The following is a 22,143-nucleotide window of genomic DNA, read 5'->3' as shown; positions in this document are numbered from 1 at the left end:
AATGGTAAGCAGGCAGGTTATAACAACCCTCCCCCCCCAAAGTCCAAGGAATCCACCGAAGACCCTGGCTAAGGAGGGCGTCGGACTCGTTTTGCCGCAGGCCGGACACCATTTGCACGGGGCGCTGGATCGGGCGGCGTGTAACGAGACGGAAAACGGCGCTTCCGTGATGAACGGCATAACGGTTGTACATCCACGGCCCATGGGCCCCGAGGACTCCCACTCTGAGGCGTCCTGTGTCTCCATCTCGGAGTCGGAGTCCGTTGCCTTCCTTCATCTCGGCATCTCTATCTCCACGCGGTTCTGCAACGACCTGCACAAGCTTTGAGTCCGGCACCAGTGGAAGATTGTGAGGAATACTCTCCACTGTGTCTGGTCTCTGTGGCTATAGAAATGAGCTCCGGGGCAGGGAATCTTTGGACGAAATGGTCTTCTGGACTGAACGTGGTCTACATGTTTGCGCTGGAGAGGGCCCTGGGCTTGCACCTAGTAAGAGATAGGCCCCATTCGGTGAAAGAGAACGCCAGGGACCCACTGGGCACCACCAACAAAATTTTGAACTAACACTGGGTCACCGGGCGCAAACTGCCGAATCGACCGATGCCGATAAAAGCCATGTCTCTGCCGTTCTCGAGTGCGGCGTGCTTTTGCGCCAATGTCCGCAAAAACCATGCTAAGGCGGGTGCGAAGTCTCCGGCCCATTAGGATTTCCGCGGGAGCTACCCCAGTCACCGCATGTGGAGTGGTCCTGTATGAAAACAAAAAACGAGCCAGTCTCGTGTCCATAGACCCGGAAGATTGCTTCTTTAGGCCCCGTTTGAATGTCTGCACTGCGCGCTCCGCCAACCCATTGGAAGCTGGGTGGTATGGAGCGGTGCGGGTATGGCGTACGCCATTCATCTTCATGAACCTCGCAAACTCCTGACTGGTGAATGGAGTGCCGTTGTCCGTGACCAGCACCTCGGGGTGGCCATGCGTACTGAAAGACAAACACATCTTCTCGATTGTTGCGCAGGACGTTGTGCCTACCATCTTATGCACCTCTAACCATTTAGACTGGGCATCGATTAATGGAAGGAACATGGATCCTTGAAAAGGGCCGGCGAAATCCACATGCAAGCGAGCCCAAGGCCGCCCTGGCCATTCCCAGTGATGGTAGGGGTGCGGCCGGCGGAAGCTTCTGATGCTCCTGGCAAATGGAGCAGTTTGGGGCCACCTTCTCAATGTCGGTGTCGAGGCCTGGCCACCAGACAACACTTTTATTTTGGTCACACCCGGATGCCCATTGTGCAAGTCCCTTAGTATCAGCTCCTGTCCTTTTTCCGGGACAATCACACGCATCCCTCACAAGTGGATACTGTCTTCCACGCTAAATTCTGACAGCTTGGAGGAAAATGCCCGCAACTCGCCTGGGAGCTGTCTATGCTGCCCACCATACAGGACTCTGTGCTGAATCTTTGACAGGACTGGCTCCGTCTGGGTCCACTCACGGATCTGTGATGCTGTCACAAGCAAGGAGTTCATAAAATTTAGGGTTGCAACCACCTCACCGGTCGTGGGGGTCGACATGGGGCCGGTCGATAAAGGCAATCGGCTCAGTGCGTTGGCATTCGCTATCTGCGTTCCTGGTTTGTGCTCCAGAGAATACTCGTAGGCAGCGAGCAACAAAGCCCAGCGCTGGATCCGTGCAGAAGTAATGGGCGGGATTGGCTTATCCCCTCGGAAAAGTCCCAGCAGGAGCTTGTGATCAGTCACGATAGTGAAGTGGCGGCCATACATACACTGGTGGAAGCGTTTCACCGCAAAGCCCACTGCCAAGCCCTTCTTTTCGATCTGCGCGTACTTCTTTTCCGCTGCAGTCAATGTGCGGGAGGCGAAAGCTATCGGCCGCTCGGCCCCATTCTCCATCTTGTGGGACAGGACGGCCCCAATACCATACGGGGATGCATCACATGTGACGAGCAAAGGCTTTCCAGGATCATAGTGGGTTAGTAACCCAGACAACGACAATTGTTGTTTCAGCCGCCGGAAAGCGGTTTCTTGCGGCTGACCCCAAACCCAGGTGTGGTTTTTCTTTAGCAGAAGGTGCAACAGGACCAGCGTAGTTGCCAGATTGGGGAGGAACTTCCCAAAATAGTTTACGAGGCCGAGAAAAGAATGAAGATGCGAAGTGGCAGTCGGGGCGGGGGCATGTTGAATTGCACGCACCTTCTCTGTGACGGGGTGCAAACCTTCGCGGTCCACCCGATAACCCAGGTAGACTACTTCCTTCGCCTGAAAGACGCACTTTGTACGAGGTAAACGGACTCCAGCATCTGAAAAGGGTCTAAGGACAGCCTCCAAATTTTGCAAATGTTCCTGCTCCACCGTCCCTTTAATCAAACCGTCGTCTTAGTAGACAGTGGCACGGGTAAATCTCTCAAGACGCCCTCCATGACGCATTGAAAAATAGCGCAGGCAGAGGATACCCCAAAGGGCAACCGTGTATATTCATACAGGCCCCGGTGTGTATTGATAGTTACATATGGCCGGGAGGCAGGGTCCAGCTCCAACTGTAGGTAGGCGTGACTCATATCTAATTTCGTGAACGAGAGTCCGCCTGCAAGCTTCGCGTAGAGATCCTCTATGCGAGGCATTGGATATCGGTTGCGCCAGGAAGTTGTATTCACTGTAAGTTTATAATAGCCGCACAAGCGAACTGTGGCGTCTGCCTTCATTACAGGTACAATTAGTGCTGCCCAGTCAACGAAACGGACAGGCCTGATAATACCCAAGGACTCCAAACGAGTGAGCTCCCTTTCTCGAGCAAGGTGTAAGGCACCGGGCGCACCCGGAAATAGCACGGCGTAGCTCCTGGTTCGACCTGGATACGGTCTACGGCCCCTTTTATTTTCCCCAAACCGGGCTGGAATACATCTAGGTACCGTCCTAGTACCTCTGTCAACCCGCCAGAACCTGTTTGGAGGATGTGCTGCCACTGCAGCCGCAAATGGTGCAACCAGTCCTGACCCAACAGGCTGGGCCCGTGGCCGCGCACCACGATAAGTGGGGAACGCCCCTCCTGGCGTCAATAAACAACAGGGGTCATCGTAGTTCCTGCAATGTCCAATGGTTCCTCTGTGTAGATGGCCAACCTGGCCTGTGTGTTGGTTAATGTAAGGGTCTGTATACCCTGCTTGATGCGGTCGAATGTCCTCTGGGCGATCACGGAGACCGCTGCGCCAGTGTCCAACTCCATCTCAAGCGGGTGACCATTGACCCGTACTGTCACCTTAATGGGAGCCACACAGGGGGCTGCCACACAATGCATCTGCAGGCAGTCATCCTCCGTCTCCAGGTCCTTGGGAGTAGTAACTGCAGGTTCATCCAAATGGAAGGTACTGCCCCTGGGCGGGCCCCAGTTTCTGTCGGAACAACGGCGCCTCTAGCGACTCCAGGACCGGCGTCTGCGACGGGGTCGGTGCCCACAAGTCTGACACTGACATGGCTCCTCATCCATTGGTTCTGGAGAAGGCTCCCATCGGGGAGGAATGTCCAGCGACCACTGGCGTCGATCCGGACGCCGCCCCACCCAAGGTACCGCAGGGGTGCGGGGAGACGCTTTTGGACGGAAGGTGTTGCGCCCCAAGGTGTGACAAACAGCAGTGGCCCCAAAACAGATCCTTGTGGTACACCACTAGTAACTGGACTCCAGTCAGAACATTTCCCATCAACCACCACCCTTTGTCTTCTTCCAGCTAGCCAATTTCTGATCCAAACTGCTAAATCACCCTGAATCCCATGCCTCCGTATTTTCTGCAGTAGCCTACCATGGGGAACCTTATCAAACACTTTACTGAAATCCATATACACCACATCAACTGCTTTACCCTCATCCACCTGTTTGGTCACCTTCTCAAAGAACTCTATAAGGTTTGTGAGGCACGACCTACCCTTCACAAAACCGTGTTGACTATCTCTAATCAAATTATTCCTTTCCAGATGATTATACATCCTATCTCTTCTAAAACTTTCCAAGATTTTTCCCACAACAGAAGTAAGGCTCACTGGTCTATAGTTACCGGGGTTATCTCTACTCCCCTTCTTGGACAAGGGGACAACATTTGCTATCCTTCAGTCTTCTGGCACTATTCCTGTAGACAAAGATGACTTAAAGATCAAGGCCAAAGGCTCAGCAATCTCCTCCCTAGCTTCCCAGAGAATCCTAGGATAAATCCCATCCGGCCCAGGTGACTTATCTATTTTCACACTTTCCAGAATTGCTAACACCTCCTCCTTCTGAACCTCAAGCCCTTCTAGTCTAGTAGCCTGAATCTCAGTATTCTCCTCGACAACATTGTCTTTTTCCTGTGTGAATACTGATGAAAAATATTCATTTAGCTCCTCTCCTATCTCCTCGGACTCCAAGCACAACTTCCCACTACTGTCCCTGACTGGCCCTACTCTTACCTGAGTCATTCTTTTATTCCTGACATATCTATAGAAAGCTTTAGGGTTATCCTTGATCCTACCTGCCAAAGACTTCTCATGTCCCCTCCTGGCTCTTCTTAGCTCTCTCTTTAGGTCCTTCCTAGCTAACTTGTAACTCTCGAGCGCCCTAACTGAACCTTCATGTCTCATCTTTACATAAGTCTCCTTCCTCCTCTTGACAAGTGTTTTGACTGCTTTAGTAAACCACGGTTCCCTCACCCGACCACTTCCTCCCTGCCTGACAGGTACATACTTATCAAGGACACGCAGTAGCTGTTCCTTGAACAAGCTCCACATTTCCATTGTGCCCATCCCCTGCAGTTTTCCTCTCCATCCGATGTATCCTAAGTCTTGCCTCATCGCATCATAATTGCCTTTCCCCCAGAGTTATACTCTTGCTCTGCGATATATACCTATCCCTTTCCATCACTAAAGTAAACGTAATTGAATTGTGGTCACTATCACCAAAGTGCTCACCTACCTCCAAATCTAACACCTGTCCTGGTTCATTACCCAGTACCAAATCCAATATGGCCTCGCCTCTCGTTGGCCTATCTACATACTGTGTCAGGAAACCCTCCTGCACACATTGGACAAAAATGGACCCATCTAATGTACTCGAACTATAGCGATTCCAGTCAATATTTGGAAAGTTAAAGTCCCCCATAACAACTAACCTGTTGCTTTCGCTCCTATCCAGAATCATCTTTGCAATCCTCTCCTCTACATCTCTGGAACTTTTCGGAGGCCTATAGAAAACTCCTAACAAGGTGACCTCTCCTTTCCTGTTTCTAACCTCAGCTCATACTACCTCAGTAGACGAGTCCTCATCAAACGTCCTTTCTGCCACCGTAATACTGTCCTTGACGAACAATGCCACCCCTCCCCCTCTTTTACCACCTTCCCTGAGCTTACTAAAATATCTAAATCCCGGCACCTGCAACAACCATTCCTGTCCCTGCTCTATCCATGTCTCAGAAATGGCCACAACATCGAAGTCCCAGGTACCAACCCATGCCGCAAGTTCACCCACCTTATTCCGGATGCTCCTGGCATTGAAGAAGACACACTTTAAATCACCTTCCTGCCCGCCGGTACACTCCTGCAACTTTGAAACCCTACTCATGACCTCGCTACTCTCAACCTCCTGTATACTGGAGCTACAATTCAGGTTCCCAAGCCCCTGCTGAACTAGTTTAAACCCTCCCAAAGAGCATTAGCAAATTTCCCCCCCAGAATATTGGCACCCCTCTGGTCCAGGTGCAAACCATCCCGTTTGTAGAGGTCCCATCGACCCCAGAATGAGCCCCAAAAGAGGACAGCTTGTCAATCAATACCTATAAGCGAAAGATAAGTTAAATGTTTTGAATGCAAAACAAATCATTAATTCATCTTTCCTCATGTGTGCACTCTTCTGATCATAGTTCTGCTGAACTGTGGCACTCAAAATGTGAAATAATCTTTTTCCTTACAGCTGTCAATCAACCCACAGAAAATTTTAGGAACCCCACCACCATCAGCAATTTCCTAGCCATATGGAGGTTTAAACTCACCAACGCTCTTTACCCCAAATGTTTGCAGATACAGAGGATGTGTAGGTTAGGTGGATTGACCATGCTAAAATTACCCCTTTGTGTCTAAGGATGTGCAGGCTAAGTGGAGTTATGGGGATGGGGCTGGGGAGTGGGCCTGGGTGGGGTGCCCTTTCGAAGGGTCGGTGCAGACTCGATGGGTGGAATGGCCTCCTTCTGCATGCAGGGATTCTATTATTCTACGAAGGATGGCTGTGGTCGAATTGCCATTTATTGTTTCTTTTTCTCTGCATGGTGGAAAAAACCTTCTACATCCGCTCTATTTCATGTTCTCTATCGATGGTTTAATCTAGAACATAGAACAGCACAGTACAGGCCCTTCGGCCCACGATGTTGTGCCGACCATTTATCCTGATCTAAGATCAACCTAACCTACACCCTTTCAATTTACTGCTGATGGAACACAGAACAGCACAGTACAGGCCCTTCGGCCCACGATGTTTTGCCGACCACTTATCGTAATCTAAGATTGGCTGGCTGAGAAAATCAATCTTAACAGATTCTTTAAAAATAGATTCAGTGCTATAGAACTGTGTTTAAAAAGAGTTGACCTGGGAGAAACTATGTATTATTTGAGCTGGGGGAAGGCTGTAATACATCTATGAATGACTATTCCACACAAGAAACAAAATCAATACACCCGGCTTGTTTCGAGAAACCACAACCTATGTGCTAAAAAGTCAGTGTTATGGGAAAATAATGAAAACCACAAAGGTCACAAAACTGTAATTGTATCCATTCATTCATCAGAAACAATGTATGTTTTGATAATACCTTGACAGGTCACCCTTAAATTTAGCAACTATTTACTGTGATTTTTCAGGCCTGAGGTTCACAAAACTCATTCAAGTGACTGTCAATCGGGTTACACATGAAGAGATTGAATACAACTTGCCGAATATGCTAATTATCTAGAGATTGGGCTATATGCTGGACAAAATCCATGTGAAGATTCACAGTTCATTGGATAATCCCTCAATTGATTTATGAAGAATAAATCACGAAACATCACCAGCTGGTCAATTCTTCCCTTTTGCAAATGACATGCAAACACATTAGTTAATAAATAAAATAACCTCGGCTGGTGTGCTGCCTTTTGCTTCTCGGTCATTTTGACCTAACCTTTGGTAATCTTCCCTATTATTTCCTTATATGGCTCAATGTCAAATGGCCCCATTGGTCCTCTCTCGCTGTTAATGGCCTCATTGCTCCTCTCTCACTGTTAATGGCCATGATGTGGAGAATGGCCACCTGAGGAAGGAGCAGCGCTCTGAAAGCTAGTGACATCGAAACAAACCTGTTGGACTTTAACCTAGTGTTGTAAGACTTCTTGCTGTTAATGACCTCATTGCTCCTCTCTCACTGTTAATGGCCCCATTGGTCCTCTCTCGCTGTTAATGGCCTCATTGCTCCTCTCTCACTGTTAATGGCCCCGTCGCCCCTCTCTCGCTGTTAATAGCCCCACTGCTCCTCTCTTGCAGTTAATGGCCCCATTGCTCCTTTCCCGCTGTTAATGGCCCAATCGCTTCTCTCACACTTTTAATGGATGGCCCCGTTGCTCCTTTCCCGCTGTTAGTGGCCTGGCTGTTCTCTCGCTGTGAATGGCCCTGTTGCTCTTCTCCTGCTGTTAATAGCCCTGTTGTTCTTCTCTCACTGTGAATGGGCCTGTTGCTCCTCTCCTGCTGTTAATGGCCCTGTTGTTCTTCTCTCGCTGTGAATGGGCCTGTTGCTCCTCTCCTGCTGTTAATGGCCCTGTTGTTCTTCTCTCACTGTGAATGGGCCTGTTGCTCCTCTCCTGCTGTTAATGGCCCTGTTGTTCTTCTCTCGCTGTGAATGGGCCCATTGCTCCTCTCACGATCCTTTCCAGGTACCTGCTCTATCCCTGCAGTTGCTACTGCTTCAAAAATGAAAGTGTAACCCACGCATGCACCTGGAATAGTGATAGATCAATGACTCTCAAGCATCTAGCAATGCCATTTAACTAGTAGAATAGTTTGGAAAGTTTGTTAATTCATCTTTGGAATTCACAAACCTTTTAAAAAAATAAATTTTGAGTACTCAATTATTTAGTTTTCCCAATTAAGGGGCAATTTAGCATAGCCTAACCTGCACATCTTTGGGTTGTGGGGGTGAGACCCACGCAGACACAGGGAGAATGTGCAGACTCCACACGGACAGTGATCTAGGGCCAGGATCGAACTCGGATCCTCAGAGCCGTGAGGCAGTAGTGCTAACCACTGTGTCATTGTGCTGCCCCTGAATACACAAACCTTGTCGAGATTTGCGCAACCAAATGTCAAAACAACCTGATAGGTTCAGATCACGCCTTGGACACAATGGAAAGCCCTGTCAGCATGTGGTTATCAGAAACAATTTGATATTAATGACTCAAAGGTTTGGAAGATGTTCCAGAAGAAATTGCAAGATTTAGAATGAGTAGAAATGTAAGACATGTACATCAGTGTAATATGATAGGACATAAATGAACATGAAAGGAAGTTCTTGTTAAAGTTACATGCAAATATCCCTAGTGACACAGAGCAAGATTGTATTAGATATTTTAAGTGGAGTGAAAATTGTAAAGTGATATAAATTACATTAGACAATTGATCTTTGAACTGGCATTCTATCTCCTGAGCAGGCTGACTGCGGGGCCTTGAGTCTGCTCCAGACGAGAGAGGACATCAGGGCAACCACTGTCATTAGCCAACTAAGAAGTCTTACAATACCAGGTTGAAGTCCAACAAGTTTGTTTTGAATGACTAGCTTTCGGAGCGCAGCTCCTTCCTCAGATTCGAAACAAACCTGTTGTACTTTAACCTGGTGTCGGAAGACTTCTTACTGTGCCCACCCCAGTCCAAACCGGTATCTCCACATCATTAGCCAACTAGAACAACACGGTCTCGAGTATGCAAACGCTAAAGAATATTCAGACTCAGACTTCAGCTTTGAACTCTCTTCTCTCTTTGTGGAACAGGTTGGTTGATTCTCGTGTAAAAGACAGAGACATGAACTTCCGGGGACGACCATGGAATGAGCGATCGCACATTTGGCAGCTCCTGCTCTTTGTGGCCTTTATGCTGGTCTGTTGCAGGAATTTTGTAGCTCAGTGGTCGATGGACCAGTTGGTGAGCTTCGTAAATGAGCAGTTCACCCAACAGCGGAAGGAGAGTACGAAGGGCCTGGCCCGGGTGGTGGACTCGATCAAGGCGGTGGTTGACCGTGTGGAGACAAGACTGGCAGCCGAGGGACAGGTGATCCAGAGGTTGGAGGAGCTGGCGGGGGAGCAGCAGGAACATTCCACCTCGATGACAGCACAGATTAGGATGCTGCGTGACCAGTAGAAGAGACTGCTGGAGAAAGTGGAGGATCTGGAAAATCGTTCTCGGAGACAGAACATTCGGATCGTCGGTCTGCCGGAGGGAATTGAAGGATCGGATGCTGGTGCATATGTGGGGAAGATGTTGGAGAAGCTGCTCGGAGAAGGTGCGTTTGGCCAACCGTTGGAGGTGGACCGGACCCACAGAGCACTGATGCGCATGCCTCAGGGGGGTGAGCCGCCAAGGGCGATGGTGGTACGATTACATCGGTTCCTGGACAAAGAACGTATTATGGATTGGATTAGATTGGATTGGATTTGTTTATTGTCACGTGTACCGAGGTACAGTGAAAAGTATTTTTCTGCGAGCAGCTCAACCGATCATTAAGTACATGAGAAGAAAAGGGAATAAAAGAAAATACATAATAGGGCAACACAACATATACAATGTAACTACATAAGCACTGGCATCGGATGAAGCATACAGGGTGTAGTGTTAATGAGGTCAGTCCATAAGAGGGTCATTTAGGAGTCTGGTGACAGTGGGGAAGAAGCTGTTTTTGAGTCTGTTCGTGCGTGTTCTCAGATTTCTGTATCTCCTGCCCGATGGAAGAAGTTGGAAGAGTGAGTAAGCCAGGTGGGAAGGATCTTTGATTATGCTGCCCGCTTTCCCCAGGCAGCGGGAGGTGTAGATGGAGTCAATGGATGGGAGGCAGGTTCGTGTGATGGACTGGGCGGTGTTCACGACTCTCTGAAGTTTCTTGCAGTCCTGGGCCAAGCAGTTGCCATACCAGGCTGTGATGCAGCCCGATAGGATGCTTTCTATGGTGCATCTGTAAACGTTTGCAAGGGTTAATGTGGACATGCCAAATTTCCTTAGTTTCCTGAGGAAGTATAGGCGCTGTTGAGCTTTCTTGGTGGTAGCGTCGACGTGGGTGGACCAGGACAGATTTTTGGAGATGTGCACCCCTAGGAATTTGAAACTGCTAACCATCTCCACCTCGGCCCCGTTGATGCTGACAGGGGTGTGTACAGTACTTTGCTTCCTGAAGTCAATTACCAGCTCTTTAGTTTTGCTGGCATTGAGGGAGAGATTGTTGTCGCTACACCACTCCACTAGACTCTCTGGGCGTCATTCTCCGCCGGCGGGAGTCTCCGTTTTGCCGGCGCCCGGGGGTTTCCCGACGGCGTGGGGCTGCCCCACAATGGGAAACCCCATTTACCGGCCGGTGTAACTGAGCATCCCGCCGGCGGGTCGGGGCAGAAATGTGGCGGGGCGTGATGGAGAATTTCGCTCTCTATCTCCCTCCTGTATTCGGACTCGTCGTTATTCGAGATCCGGCCCACTATGGTCGTATCGTCAGCAAACTTGTAGATGGAGTTGGAACCAAGTTTTGCCACGCAGTCGTGTGTGTACAGGGAGTAGAGTAGGGGGCTAAGTACGCAGCCTTGCGGGGCGCTGGTGTTGAGGACTATTGTGGATGAGGTGTTGTTGTTCATTCTTACTGATTGTGGTCTGTTGGTCAGAAAATCGAGGATCCAGTTGCAGAGTGGGGAGCCAAGTCCTAGGTTTTGGAGCTTTGATATGAGCTTGGCTGGGATTATGGTGTTGAAGGCGGAGCTGTAGTCAATAAATAGGAGTCTGATGTAGGAGTCCTTGTTTTCGAGATGCTCTAGAAATGAGTGTAAGGCCAGGGAAATGGTATCTGATGTGGACCGGTTGCAGCGGTATGCGAATTGCAGTGGATCAAGGCATTCTGGGAGTATGGAGGTGATGCGCTTCATGATCAACCTCTCGAAGCACTTCATTACGACTGGAGTCAGGGCCACTGATCGGCAGTCATTGAGGCACGTTTCCTGGTTCTTCTTTGGTACCGGTATGATGGTGGTCTTCTTGAAGCAGGTGGGGACCTCGGAGTGGAGTAGGGACAGGTTAAAGATGTCCGCGAATACCTCTGCCAGCTGGTCCGTGCAGGCTCTGAATGCACGACCAGGGATCCCGTCCCGGCCCGTCACCTTCCGTGGGTTCACTTTCAGGAAGGCCAATCTGACTTCGGAAGCTGTGATGGTGGGTATGGGTGAATTATGGGCTGCTGGGGCACTCGACAGCGGATTGTTGGTTACCTGCTCGAACCGAGCATAGAATGCATTGAGTTCATCGGCGAGGGGTGCGCTGCTGCCAGAGATAATGTTCGGCTTCGCTTTGTAGCCCGTTATGTTGTTTAGTCCTTGCCACAACCGCCGAGAGTCTGTCTGTGACTCTAGCTTGGTTTGATATTCTCTCTTGGCATCTCTGATGGCTTTGCGGAGGTCGTACCTGGATTTCTTGTATAGGTCAGGGTCGTCTGCCTTGAACGCCTCAGATCTGTCCTTCAGTAGGGAGTCAATCTCGCGATTGAGCCATGGTTTCCGGTTGGGGAATGCACATACTGCTTTCTTTGGCACGCAGTCGTCCACACATTTGCTGATGAAGTCTGTGACGGTGGTGGCATACTCATTTAAGTTGGTCGCTGAGTTCTTAAATATGGACCAATCCACTGTCTCTAAGCAGTCACGTAAGAGCTCTTCTGTCTCCTCGGACCAGCACTGCACAACCTTCTTAACTGGATTCTCCCGCTTGAGTTTCTGCTTGTATGCCGGGAGAAGGAGCACCGTCTTATGGTCTGATTTCCCAAAGTGCGGTCGGGGGATGGAACGGTAGGCGCCCTTGATTTTTGAGTAGCAGTGGTCAAGAGTGTTGTCGCCCCTGGTGGGACAGGAGATGTGCTGGTGGAATTTTGGCAGTACACTCTTGAGGTTGGCCTTGTTGAAGTCTCCGGCCATGATGAACAAGTCCTCCGGGTGTTCTGTTTCGTAGTTGTTTATTACTGTGTATAGTTCGTCCAGCGCCTTCCTCACTTCTGCCTGGGGTGGGATGTAGACCGCTGTGATAATGGCTGAAGTGAACTCACGTGGAAGATAATATGGGCGGCACTTCACGGTCAGGTATTCCAGGTCTGGGGAGCAGTAGGTCGCCAGAGTCGCCACATCCAAGCACCAGGAGGAGTTGATGAGGAGGCAAACTCCTCCACCCTTCGCTTTGCCTGATGATGCCGTGCGGTCTGCCCGGTGAATTGAGAAGCCTTCAGGTTGTATGGCACAGTCCGGTGAGGCGGGGGTGAGCCATGTCTCTGTGAAACAGAGCACACAGCAGTCTCTTACTTCCCTCTGAGAGGTATTATGAGGTGGGCCAGGCAGACGAGGCGATGCACTTGGGAAGATGTGGAGATCCGGGTGTATCAGGACCTGGGAGCAGAGCTTGCGAAGAGGAGGGCGAGCTTTAATAAGGTCAAGTCGGCCCTGCACAAGAAGGGAATAAAGTTTGATCTACTGTACCCGGCTCACTTATGGGTGACCGATGGGGGCTGGGAGTTGTACTTTGGCTCGTCGGAGGAGGCAGCATACTTTATTAAGGAGAGTAGACTGGCAGAAGAAGGATGATCTTGAACTTTGACTGAGGAGAACTGAACTATGTTTTGTAAAACTTTGGCTTTGCGCTGCTCTGATTTATTTGGGGGATTTTGCTTGTTTCTTTCCGTTTGTTTTAGTCCTATTTGGGGTTAGGCTGGTATACGGTACTTTGTTAAGGGAGGAGGGGTGGGTCTTTGGGTTCGGACCTTGGGAGAGATTATCATAGATTATCATAGAATTTACAGTGCAGAAGGAGGCCATTCGGCCCACCGAGTCTGCACCGGCTCTTGGAAAGAGCACCCTACCCAAGGTCAACACCTCCACCCTATTCCCATAACCCAGTAACCCCACCCAACACTAAGGGCAATTTTGGACACTAAGGGCAATTTATCATGGCCAATCCACCTAACCTGCACATCTTTGGACTGTAGGAGGAAACCGGAGCACCCGGAGGAAACCCACGCACACAAAGGGAGGATGTGCAGACTCCGCACAGACAGTGACCCAAGCCGGAATCGAACCTGGGACTCTGCTGTGAAGCAATTGTGCTAACCACAATGCTGCCGTGCTGCCCGGTTTGTTTGTTTTTACTTCTTGCCTTTGTTTGGACTGTTTGCATTAAGAGCTGTTGGGAGTGGAACCAGTGGGGGGTAAGATGCTAGGCACCATGGGCGGGGGCTGCCAGGCTAGCTGGGTGGGCTAGTGGGGGGTGAGCTGGGGGGGGGGGGAGGGGTGAGCTGAATACCGATGTGGGGGGGGAGGGGATGGGAGGGGGAGCGGGGGTTTGGGTGGGGGAAGAGTGAATTAGACTGCTGACAGGGAGGGACATTCAAGGTGGAGGAGGAGGAGGGTTGATGACGGTAGTTGCCCGAGGGCGGGCCAGGGAAGGTGCGGGACATGGGCCGAGGACTGGCCTAGGAGAGGTTATGGTTGATTGGGGGTGGGAGGGGAGGAAGTTATGGTTGATCGGGGGTGGGGGGGTGGGGGGGGGCTGACCAGGCTGGACACACTGGAATTTGGGCTCCTGTCCACACGTAAAGTGGAGGGACAGCTAAGGACGGTAAAGGTGGCGGTCTATGGCGGAATATGGGGAAAAAGCCAGCAGGATGCTGGCACCTCAGCTGAGGAAACAGGAGGCGGCGAGAGAGTTTGGGAAGGTAAGAGATACAGGGGGGAAGGTGGTTTTGAATCCGGCAGGGGATGAATGATGTGTTTCTGGAATTTTACAGTGGATTGTATAAATCGGAGCCTTCAGCCGGGGAGGAGGGTATGAAATGATTCCTGGGGGGGGTGCTGGAGTTTCCGAGGAGAGGTGAGGAGCTGGTGGAGGAGTTGGGAGGCCCAATCGGGCTTAGGGAGATTATAGACGGATTGGGGGCGATGCAATCGGGTAAACCCCCGGGACCTGACGGATACCCGGTTGAGTTTTATAAAACATTTTCCGGGCTTCTGGGGCCGCTCCTGGTAAAGGCTTTTAATGAGTCCAAGTTGCTGAGAGTGCTCCCCCCAACGTTATTGCAGGCATCGATTTCCGTTATTCTGTAGCGGGATAAGGATCTGGAGAGTTGTGGGTCGTATAAGCCAATCTCCCTGTTGAATGTGGATGCGGAATTGCTGGTAAAGACCTTGGCCATGGGCATGGAGGATTGTGTCCCGGAGGTAATAGGGGAGGACCAGACAGGATTTGTGAAGGGACGACACCTGACGTCCAACATTAGATGGCTCCTAAATGTGATAATGATGCCTGCGGAGGGGTACGAGGTCGAGGTGGTGGGGGCCATGGACGCAGGAAAGGCCTTTGATCGGGTGGAGTGGAAGTACCTGTGCGATGTCCTGGGAAGGTTTGGGTTCGGGCAAGGATTTGTGGATTGGGTCCGGTTGCTATATCAGGCACCGGTGGCGAATGTAAGGACCAACCGGTTTCGATCAGAGTATTTTAGTCTGTACCGAGGGACGAGGCAGGGGTGTCCACTCGCCCCACTACTGTTTCCTCTGGCCATAGACATAGAACCTTTGGCAATGACGCTGAGGGCATCGAACATTTGGCGGGGATAGTGAGAGGGGTGGTGGAGCATAGGGTCTCATTCTAGGCGGACAATTTGCTCCTTTATATAACAGACCCGTTGGGGGGAATTGCAGGAATTATGGGAATACTGGAGGAATTTGGCCGGTTCTCAGGTAACAAACTGAATATGCGCAAGAGCGAGGTCTTCGCGACCCAGAAGGGAGATGCCGTCCAAAGTGGTGGGAAGGAGTTTTAGGTACCTGGGGATTCAGGTGGCAAGGGACTAGGGTCAGCTTCATAAACTGAATTTGGGCAGGGTGATTGAGCAAATGAAAGGAGACTTCCGTAGGTGGGACGTGCTCCTGGTGCCATTGGCGGGGAGGGTACAGACTGTGAAAACCTTCCGAGATTGCTGTTTGTGTTTCAGTGTCTCCCAATCTTCACCCCAAGGCATTTTTTAGGAAAATTATCACGGCGATCTTGGGTTTTATATGGGCCGGGAAAGCCTCGAGGGTGAAGAAGGTCCTTCTTGAGCGGGGGCGCAGGGAAGGGGTCTTGGCCCTTCCGAACTTTATTAACTATTACTGGGCAGCCAATATTTTGATGATTAGGAAATTGGTAGTGGGGGAGGGGTCGGTGTGGGAGCGCGTGGAGGCGGCATTGTGTAAGGGCACAAGTCTGGAGGCTCTGTTTACAGCAACTCTGCTGTTCTCGCTGGCTCGGTACTCCACAAGTCCAGTGATAATGGCAGCCCTGAGAGTGTGGGGGCAATGGAGGCAACACATGAGACTGGAATGAGCGTCGATTTGTGATAATCTCCAGGGGGACTGGACGGGGGCTTTAGGAGGTGGCAGTGGGCAGGGATTGAGAGATTTGGGGATCTCTTCATTGACGAGGGTTTCCCAAGCATCGAGGAGCTAGAGGAGGAGTTTGAGTTTCCGGGTGGGAACGGATTTCGGTACCTGCAGGTACAAGATTTTGTCTGGAGGCAGGTTCCAAGCTTTCCTCACCTCCCTCTAAGAGGACTACAGGATAAGGTGATGTCTAAAACAGGGGTTGGGGAGGGGAGGGTCTCGGAAATATATAAGGAACTGATAAAGTGGGAAGGGGTCCCAATGGGGGAGGTGAAGAGGAAGTGGGGGGAGGAGTTGGGAGGGGTGTTGGAAGTCGGGCTATGGGAGAAGGCCCTGAGGAGAGTCAATGCATCCTCGTTGTGTGCCAGGCTTAGCCTAATCAAGTTCAAGGTGGTCCACAGGACTCATATGACTGCGGTCCGGATGAGTAGGTTTTTTGAGGAGGCGGAGGACAGATGTGGGCGGTGTGGGGGAAGTCCGGCGAATCATGTACATATGTTTTGGGCTTGTCCAAAGCTGAGGGGATTTTGGCAGGCATTCTCAGATGTCATGTCAGAGGTCCTGGAAGGGAGGGTAACTCTGAGTCAAGAGGTGGCAATATTTGGAGTGTCAGAAGATCCGGGAGCCCAGGGGAGTGTAGAGGCCGACGTTTTGGCCAAGGCGAAGGCGGAAGGAAAAGAGTGCCCCCACGGCACAGGCCCGCCGGCCGCGGATCGATGGGCCCCGATCGCGGGCCAGGCCACCGTGGGGGCACCCCCCCGGGGCCAGATCGCCCTGCGCCCCCCCCAGGACCCCGGAGCCCGCCCGCGCCGCCTTGTCCCGCCGTTCGAAAGGTGGTTCAATCCACGCCGGCTGGCGTGGGTTGACAGCGGCGAGACTTCGGCCCATCGCGGGCCGGAGAATCGCTGGGGGTGGGCCCGCCGACCGGCGCGGCGCGATTCCCGCCCCCGCCGAATCTCCGGTGGCGGAGAATTCGGGACACGCCGGCCCCCGGCGATTCTCCGACCCTGTGGGGGGTCGGAGAATCGCGCCCCTGATTCTGCAACCAACACCCTCCATCTACAAGACAAACTGGAGCAACTCTCGAAAGCCCTTTTGACAGCATCTTCCAAACCTGCAACCTCTACCAGCTAGAGAAACAAGGGCAGAAGATGTATGGGAACATTACCGCCTGCAGTTTCCCCTCCAAGTCATTCACCATCCAGAATTGGAACAATATCGCTGCTCCTTCGCAGTCGCTGGTGTACCTTCATCACATGAGCTACAGCAGCTCAAGAAGGTGGCTCACCACCACCTTCTGAATAAGGGATTGGAATAAATGCTGGCCGGGTCAGCGATCCCCACATCCCATCTTAATCGATTGAAATGATACCCTTCTTCCTTCTATTACTTTTTTTTGCTAAAATGATCAGGTACCTCCATGTTTTAAGGACGTGAATTTTGTCTTACATGGGCTGACAGAACTTACACTTGAGAACACGTTGAAGTCAGCACTCTTTTTGCCTTTCAGAACTTACTTAAGGCTCAAGTCTGGGATAATAGTGTGAGAACTAGTTCTGACAAATAGTGTATTCAGGAGATACTATTCAATGGTTTTGAAGTTTATAAATGCAGTATAATTACTAAATCGATGTCAAGTTCTGTAGTACCCTCCATATTTATTACAAAATAAGGATCACTGGCTTTTAATATTGTTTAAATACAGCCATTCTTCTTCAGAACCTAAAAGGTTAATTAGCTCCTTAGGGGATCAGCATAGCTCATTCTCTGGTTAATACATTTCAGAACAGTACTGTGGGAAACTAATAAGAATACATTGCAGTTGGCTTTTTCTAATCCTATTAACCAAGCTCACTGTTTTTTTTTCATTTATTATGACAGCCTCTCTGCAAGCATCCTCAGCAAGTAGCTTGTGAGAATAGGTGGCAATTTATTACAAAATTTTCTTCCATTGTACTGAACACCAAAGAGCATGACATCTGTACACAGATGAGGTTTATTAAATGTGACCTGTTTTAAACAGCCAGAAAACTTTACATTCTGGAGTGTTTTGGGTGACTTCATGTTGTTTTATACAGAAATTGAACTATTATTTTCAAATAGCTTTGTTAATCTAACCTTGTCTAGCATTAATGTGGTCAGTTTGCCACATAATGAGACAAGTTTCACCATATTTAATCCTTTAGTGAATGCTTTATAATAAAGACAAATAGTCTATTTGTCTTCCAGTTGTTTTAAATAATTCTTTGGGGGTAATTTGGACTTTGGGCGATGGTATAAAATGAGCATAAAATGAGCAATATCAATTCGTTGCCTGTTTACACGTGTCCAGATTTTCATTTCCATTGAAGTCAAATGTATTTCAGGTACGCTGATCAAGGTTATATTTGAGGATGTCCTCAAAGAGGAGATTCACTTTCCCAACATCAGCAGGAGTGTCCCTCAGGTAACAATGGTCCAGGCCTGAACAAAGACAGTAGGCAAAGCCATTGCCAACAGAATCATCCTTTGCAATGTTGGAAGATGTTTAAAGATCCCCAAGAACAATGCTCAATTATACATTTTCTTTTCTCCACCTTTCTCAGCAGCACTTCACAATACTCTTTCCTCACCAACAGTACCCCACCCTCCTTCACATGCTTCAATTTTCTATCACAACCTTTTTCTTATAAGACCATAAGATATAGTAGCAGAATTGGGCCATTTGGCCCATCGAGTCTGCTCCGCCATTCTATCATGGCTGATATGTTTCTCATCCCTATTCTTCTGCCTTCTCCCCATAACCCCTAATCCCAATATTAATCAAGAACCTATCTATCTCTATCTTAAAGACACTCAGTGATTTGGCCTCCACAGCCTTCTGAAATGATTTCCTGTCACAAATTAGCAGTGCAGGTGGAAGTATAAAAAACAAAGGGATAATAAAAACAGAAAATGCTGGAAAACCTCAGCAACTCTGGCAGCAACTGTGGGGAGGGAAACATTTTCATTTCAGATTTCCTGAGGATTTTGCTTTTAAATTACAAAGTGTTTTTTGATGGATAAAATGAATGTGAATAACTGTGACAAATGGATTTCAATGTAGACAAGTGTGAGGTCATCCAATTTGGACCTAAGAAGAATAGAGTATTACTTTCTAAATGGTGAAAAGCTAGAAACAAGTTTAAAGACATTTGAGCACCCAGATACATAGATCATCAAAATGCCATGAACAGTACAGGAATAATGAAAAACACTAATAGATGCTGACACATGTATCTGGATATCTAGAATATAAGGAGTAGAAGTTATACCACAGATGTACAAAGGCTCAGTTAGAGCACATCTGGATAGAATGAGCAATTCTAGACACAACACCTAAGTAAGGATATATTAGTCTTGGAGATAGGCCAGTCAATAGTGCAGCATAGGATTCTGGACCCCAAGGGTTAAGTTACGAGCTGAAATTGTACAAATTTGATTTGTAATCCCTGGAATTTAGAAGCAATGCTTTGATCAAAGTTTTCAAGATATGAAAGGGAACTCATAGGATGGATAGGGAGAAACAATTCCTGTTGTTGGGGAATCTAGAACAAGGGGCGTAGTCCAAAAATTAGAACTAGACCTTTAACGAGTGAAATTTGGAAACATTTCTATGCACAATGAGTGGCAGAAGTTTGAAATCCTCTTCTGCAAATTGAAATTGATGTTAGGTCAATTGCTAATTGTAGCTCTGAGATTGATAGATTTTTGTGAACCAAATGTAAGTGTAAGGGATATCATAGAATCATAGAATTTACAGTGCAGAAGGAGGCCATTCGGCCCATCGAGTCTGCGCCGGCTCTTGGAAAGAGCACCCTACCCAAGGTCAACACCTCCACCCTATCCCCATAACCCAGTAACCCCACCCAACACTAAGGGCAATTTTGGACACGAAGGGCAATTTATCATGGCCAATCCACCTAACCTGCACATCTTTGGACTTTGGGATTTCATTGACTGGTGATGCAGGCACAAGGGGCTAAATGGCCTATTCCTGCTCCTATGTTTCTACAAGGGCACACTGCAGCACCACTTTATCTCAACTCTTCTGTTCCTCTCCTCACACTAGGGATTTTGGTTTCTGTTTAATGTGGTTGCTGGCCTGTCCCTTTCAGCTGCAGTCGTGAGTGCAACGTGTGACAAGACAGTGTCAGACACCCAGTGGGGATAATGCTGGGAGTCAACATTGTCCTGACAATTAAGCTCTACCTTGGAAGCCCTCTCCCACCACATTACAGACAAGAAACCAACTGATGAAAGATTCACATGTACCAGAATGTTATAAGAGAGGTGTACATGTGGAATTGGAAACTGAATTGCAAAATAAATAGGAAATTTTACTTCAAGCTATAAAAACTTCAAAAGTGAAACGTATAGCTTTAACAAGATATTCTAAAAGTTTCACCTACCTCACCTACATAACTGTATTTGCACCTGAGAATCATTCTGTAAAGCCTTGTCCGATTTTCATCCTCGAAAGGCATTGTTCCACTAAGCAAAATATAGGAGATCACACCTAAAGCCCACATGTCTACTGCATTGGTGTAAGGTTTTCTCAATAGGACTTCAGGTGCAATGTACTCTGGTGTGCCACATGTGGTCCTCATGGACCAGTCTCCACCTTTATTCCCAGAATTGGCGAGTCCAAAATCAGTGATGAGGATCTTGGAGTCTAATCCTGGGTGGTAGTACAGAAGGTTTTCTGGTTTCAAATCTCTGTGTGTAATCCCCAAGGTATGTAAATACTTGACTCCATCTAAAACCATCTGCAGTACCCTCGTGGCATCTCCCTCTGTAAATGACCCTTTGGCAATTACACGGTCAAAAAGTTCTCCACCAGTAGCCAGTTCCATCACCATGTAGATACGATCTTGCGTCTCAAAGACCTCGATCAGCTGGATGATATTATGGTGGCTCACTCTCCTAAGCACATTAAGCTCAGACTCGCACACTTCCTTTCCTTCTTTAGCCTTGGTTTCAATCATTTTGATGGCAAAGGGCTGTTTGGTGGCTCTGTGTTCAACTCTCACCACCCTGCTGAAGCTTCCTCTTCCAATAAGAGCCTTGATGTCATACCTGATGGAGATGAACAGTATAGATTTGTCAAAATTGGTCAGCATTATAGATAGAACGCCTTTTAAGATGCAATAGTTCCAAAATTCCAAGTGGCAAAATACAACTGGAGTCAAACTTTAATGTCAACATCACAGCAATGATTATAGCATTAGGACACTCTAGTTAATGGTTAAGAGGACAGAAACAAAATCAAAGGTGCAAGTTTTGCATGTTAGGAAATGTCATTATTTAATCATAAATGTAACTATTTTACTCTATGAACTTAATCCCTACTGACTACAGTGTTCATAGTATTGGTAAAACAGCAGATTAATCATTAAATAAATTACTTTAAATATTAGATGGAGAGCAGTTATTAGCCTACAATATAAACTGCAGCTTATTTTGCACTACTAAGAAAATATGGATAATTGGGTTATGTGTATAATTAGCAGTATATAGGAAAACAATGGGCAGAATTCTCCTGTCCGTCTGCCTCATTTTCCTGCATGGTGCGCCCCTGCCGGCAGCATGATTCTCCGTTCCCACAGCTGGACAATGGAGTTTCCCATTGTGGCCACCCCACGCCGTTGGGAAACCTGCAGGTGTGGGTGCGCTGCTGGCGGACTGGAGAATCCGGCCGATGGAAAATTCCGCTGAAGATTTTTATTTTAGTTTCCAAGATGTACTCACTGACAACATGATTGGGAGTAACAGGTGTTACTCTCTTTGGGTGACTCTGAATATGGCGATCAATATGGTCGCCTTCTTTAATCCTAATTATGTTTGCTCTAGAGTCGCCAGGTATCTTTCGATACCGCCACAAGGTTCAAACCCAAATACTGATCAAAGAGGCGGTACACCAGTTAGTTAGTTCAAAGTCAATACTATTTATTTACACTCACAGTAATATCTACTCATGCACGAAACACTACAGACTAAACTATCACTACTGCTAAAGCCTATACTTAGCTTCGGGCGCCCACTCAGTCAGGGGAACAATGGCCGCTGTTCGGTTCTGATGCTGCTGAGGTCGAAGTGGTGAAGGGGAAACAGCTAAGGTCGTCCGTCTGGTAGCGAGCATTGACTTTGGACTTACTTGGTTCTGGTGCAGCTGGTGGACGGGTCTCTCCGTTGTGAGAGCCAAGTCCAAGAGAGCGATTCTCTCTTGGGGCCTTCTTCTTATACCCGCGCTTTTGGGCGGGCCTTGAACTTGGCCCCAATTAATTGTACCGCATCTTGATCATCCGCATTGATCCTGACCAATAAAGGGGTGGGTGCCCTGATGGTTGGGCGTGTCCTAGGTGGCCGTTGGCCTGCTTTGTTTTCTGCTTTCGATTTGGTGAACTGGCGCCACGAGGTCTGGGGCCAGATCAG

The 22,143-nt window shown here is 48.8% G+C and overlaps 1 protein-coding gene across 1 annotated transcript in view; it reads right to left on the bottom strand.

The window, feature by feature from the left end:
* Positions 1 to 22,143, bottom strand: part of LOC140385623 (serine/threonine-protein kinase H1-like) — a 93,360-nt gene that overhangs the window by 60,023 nt on the left and 11,194 nt on the right. Inside the window, exon 2 of the mRNA XM_072467956.1 lies at positions 20,121 to 20,787. Coding sequence (XP_072324057.1) covers positions 20,121 to 20,787 — 667 coding nt within the window. The remainder of the gene's footprint in view (positions 1 to 20,120; positions 20,788 to 22,143) is intronic.

Source organism: Scyliorhinus torazame, chromosome 11 (assembly GCF_047496885.1).
Source record: "Scyliorhinus torazame isolate Kashiwa2021f chromosome 11, sScyTor2.1, whole genome shotgun sequence".
NCBI lineage: Eukaryota > Metazoa > Chordata > Chondrichthyes > Carcharhiniformes > Scyliorhinidae > Scyliorhinus > Scyliorhinus torazame.
The sequence above is the reverse complement of the archived record's forward strand: the minus strand, read 5'-3'. Positions and strand labels throughout refer to the sequence as shown.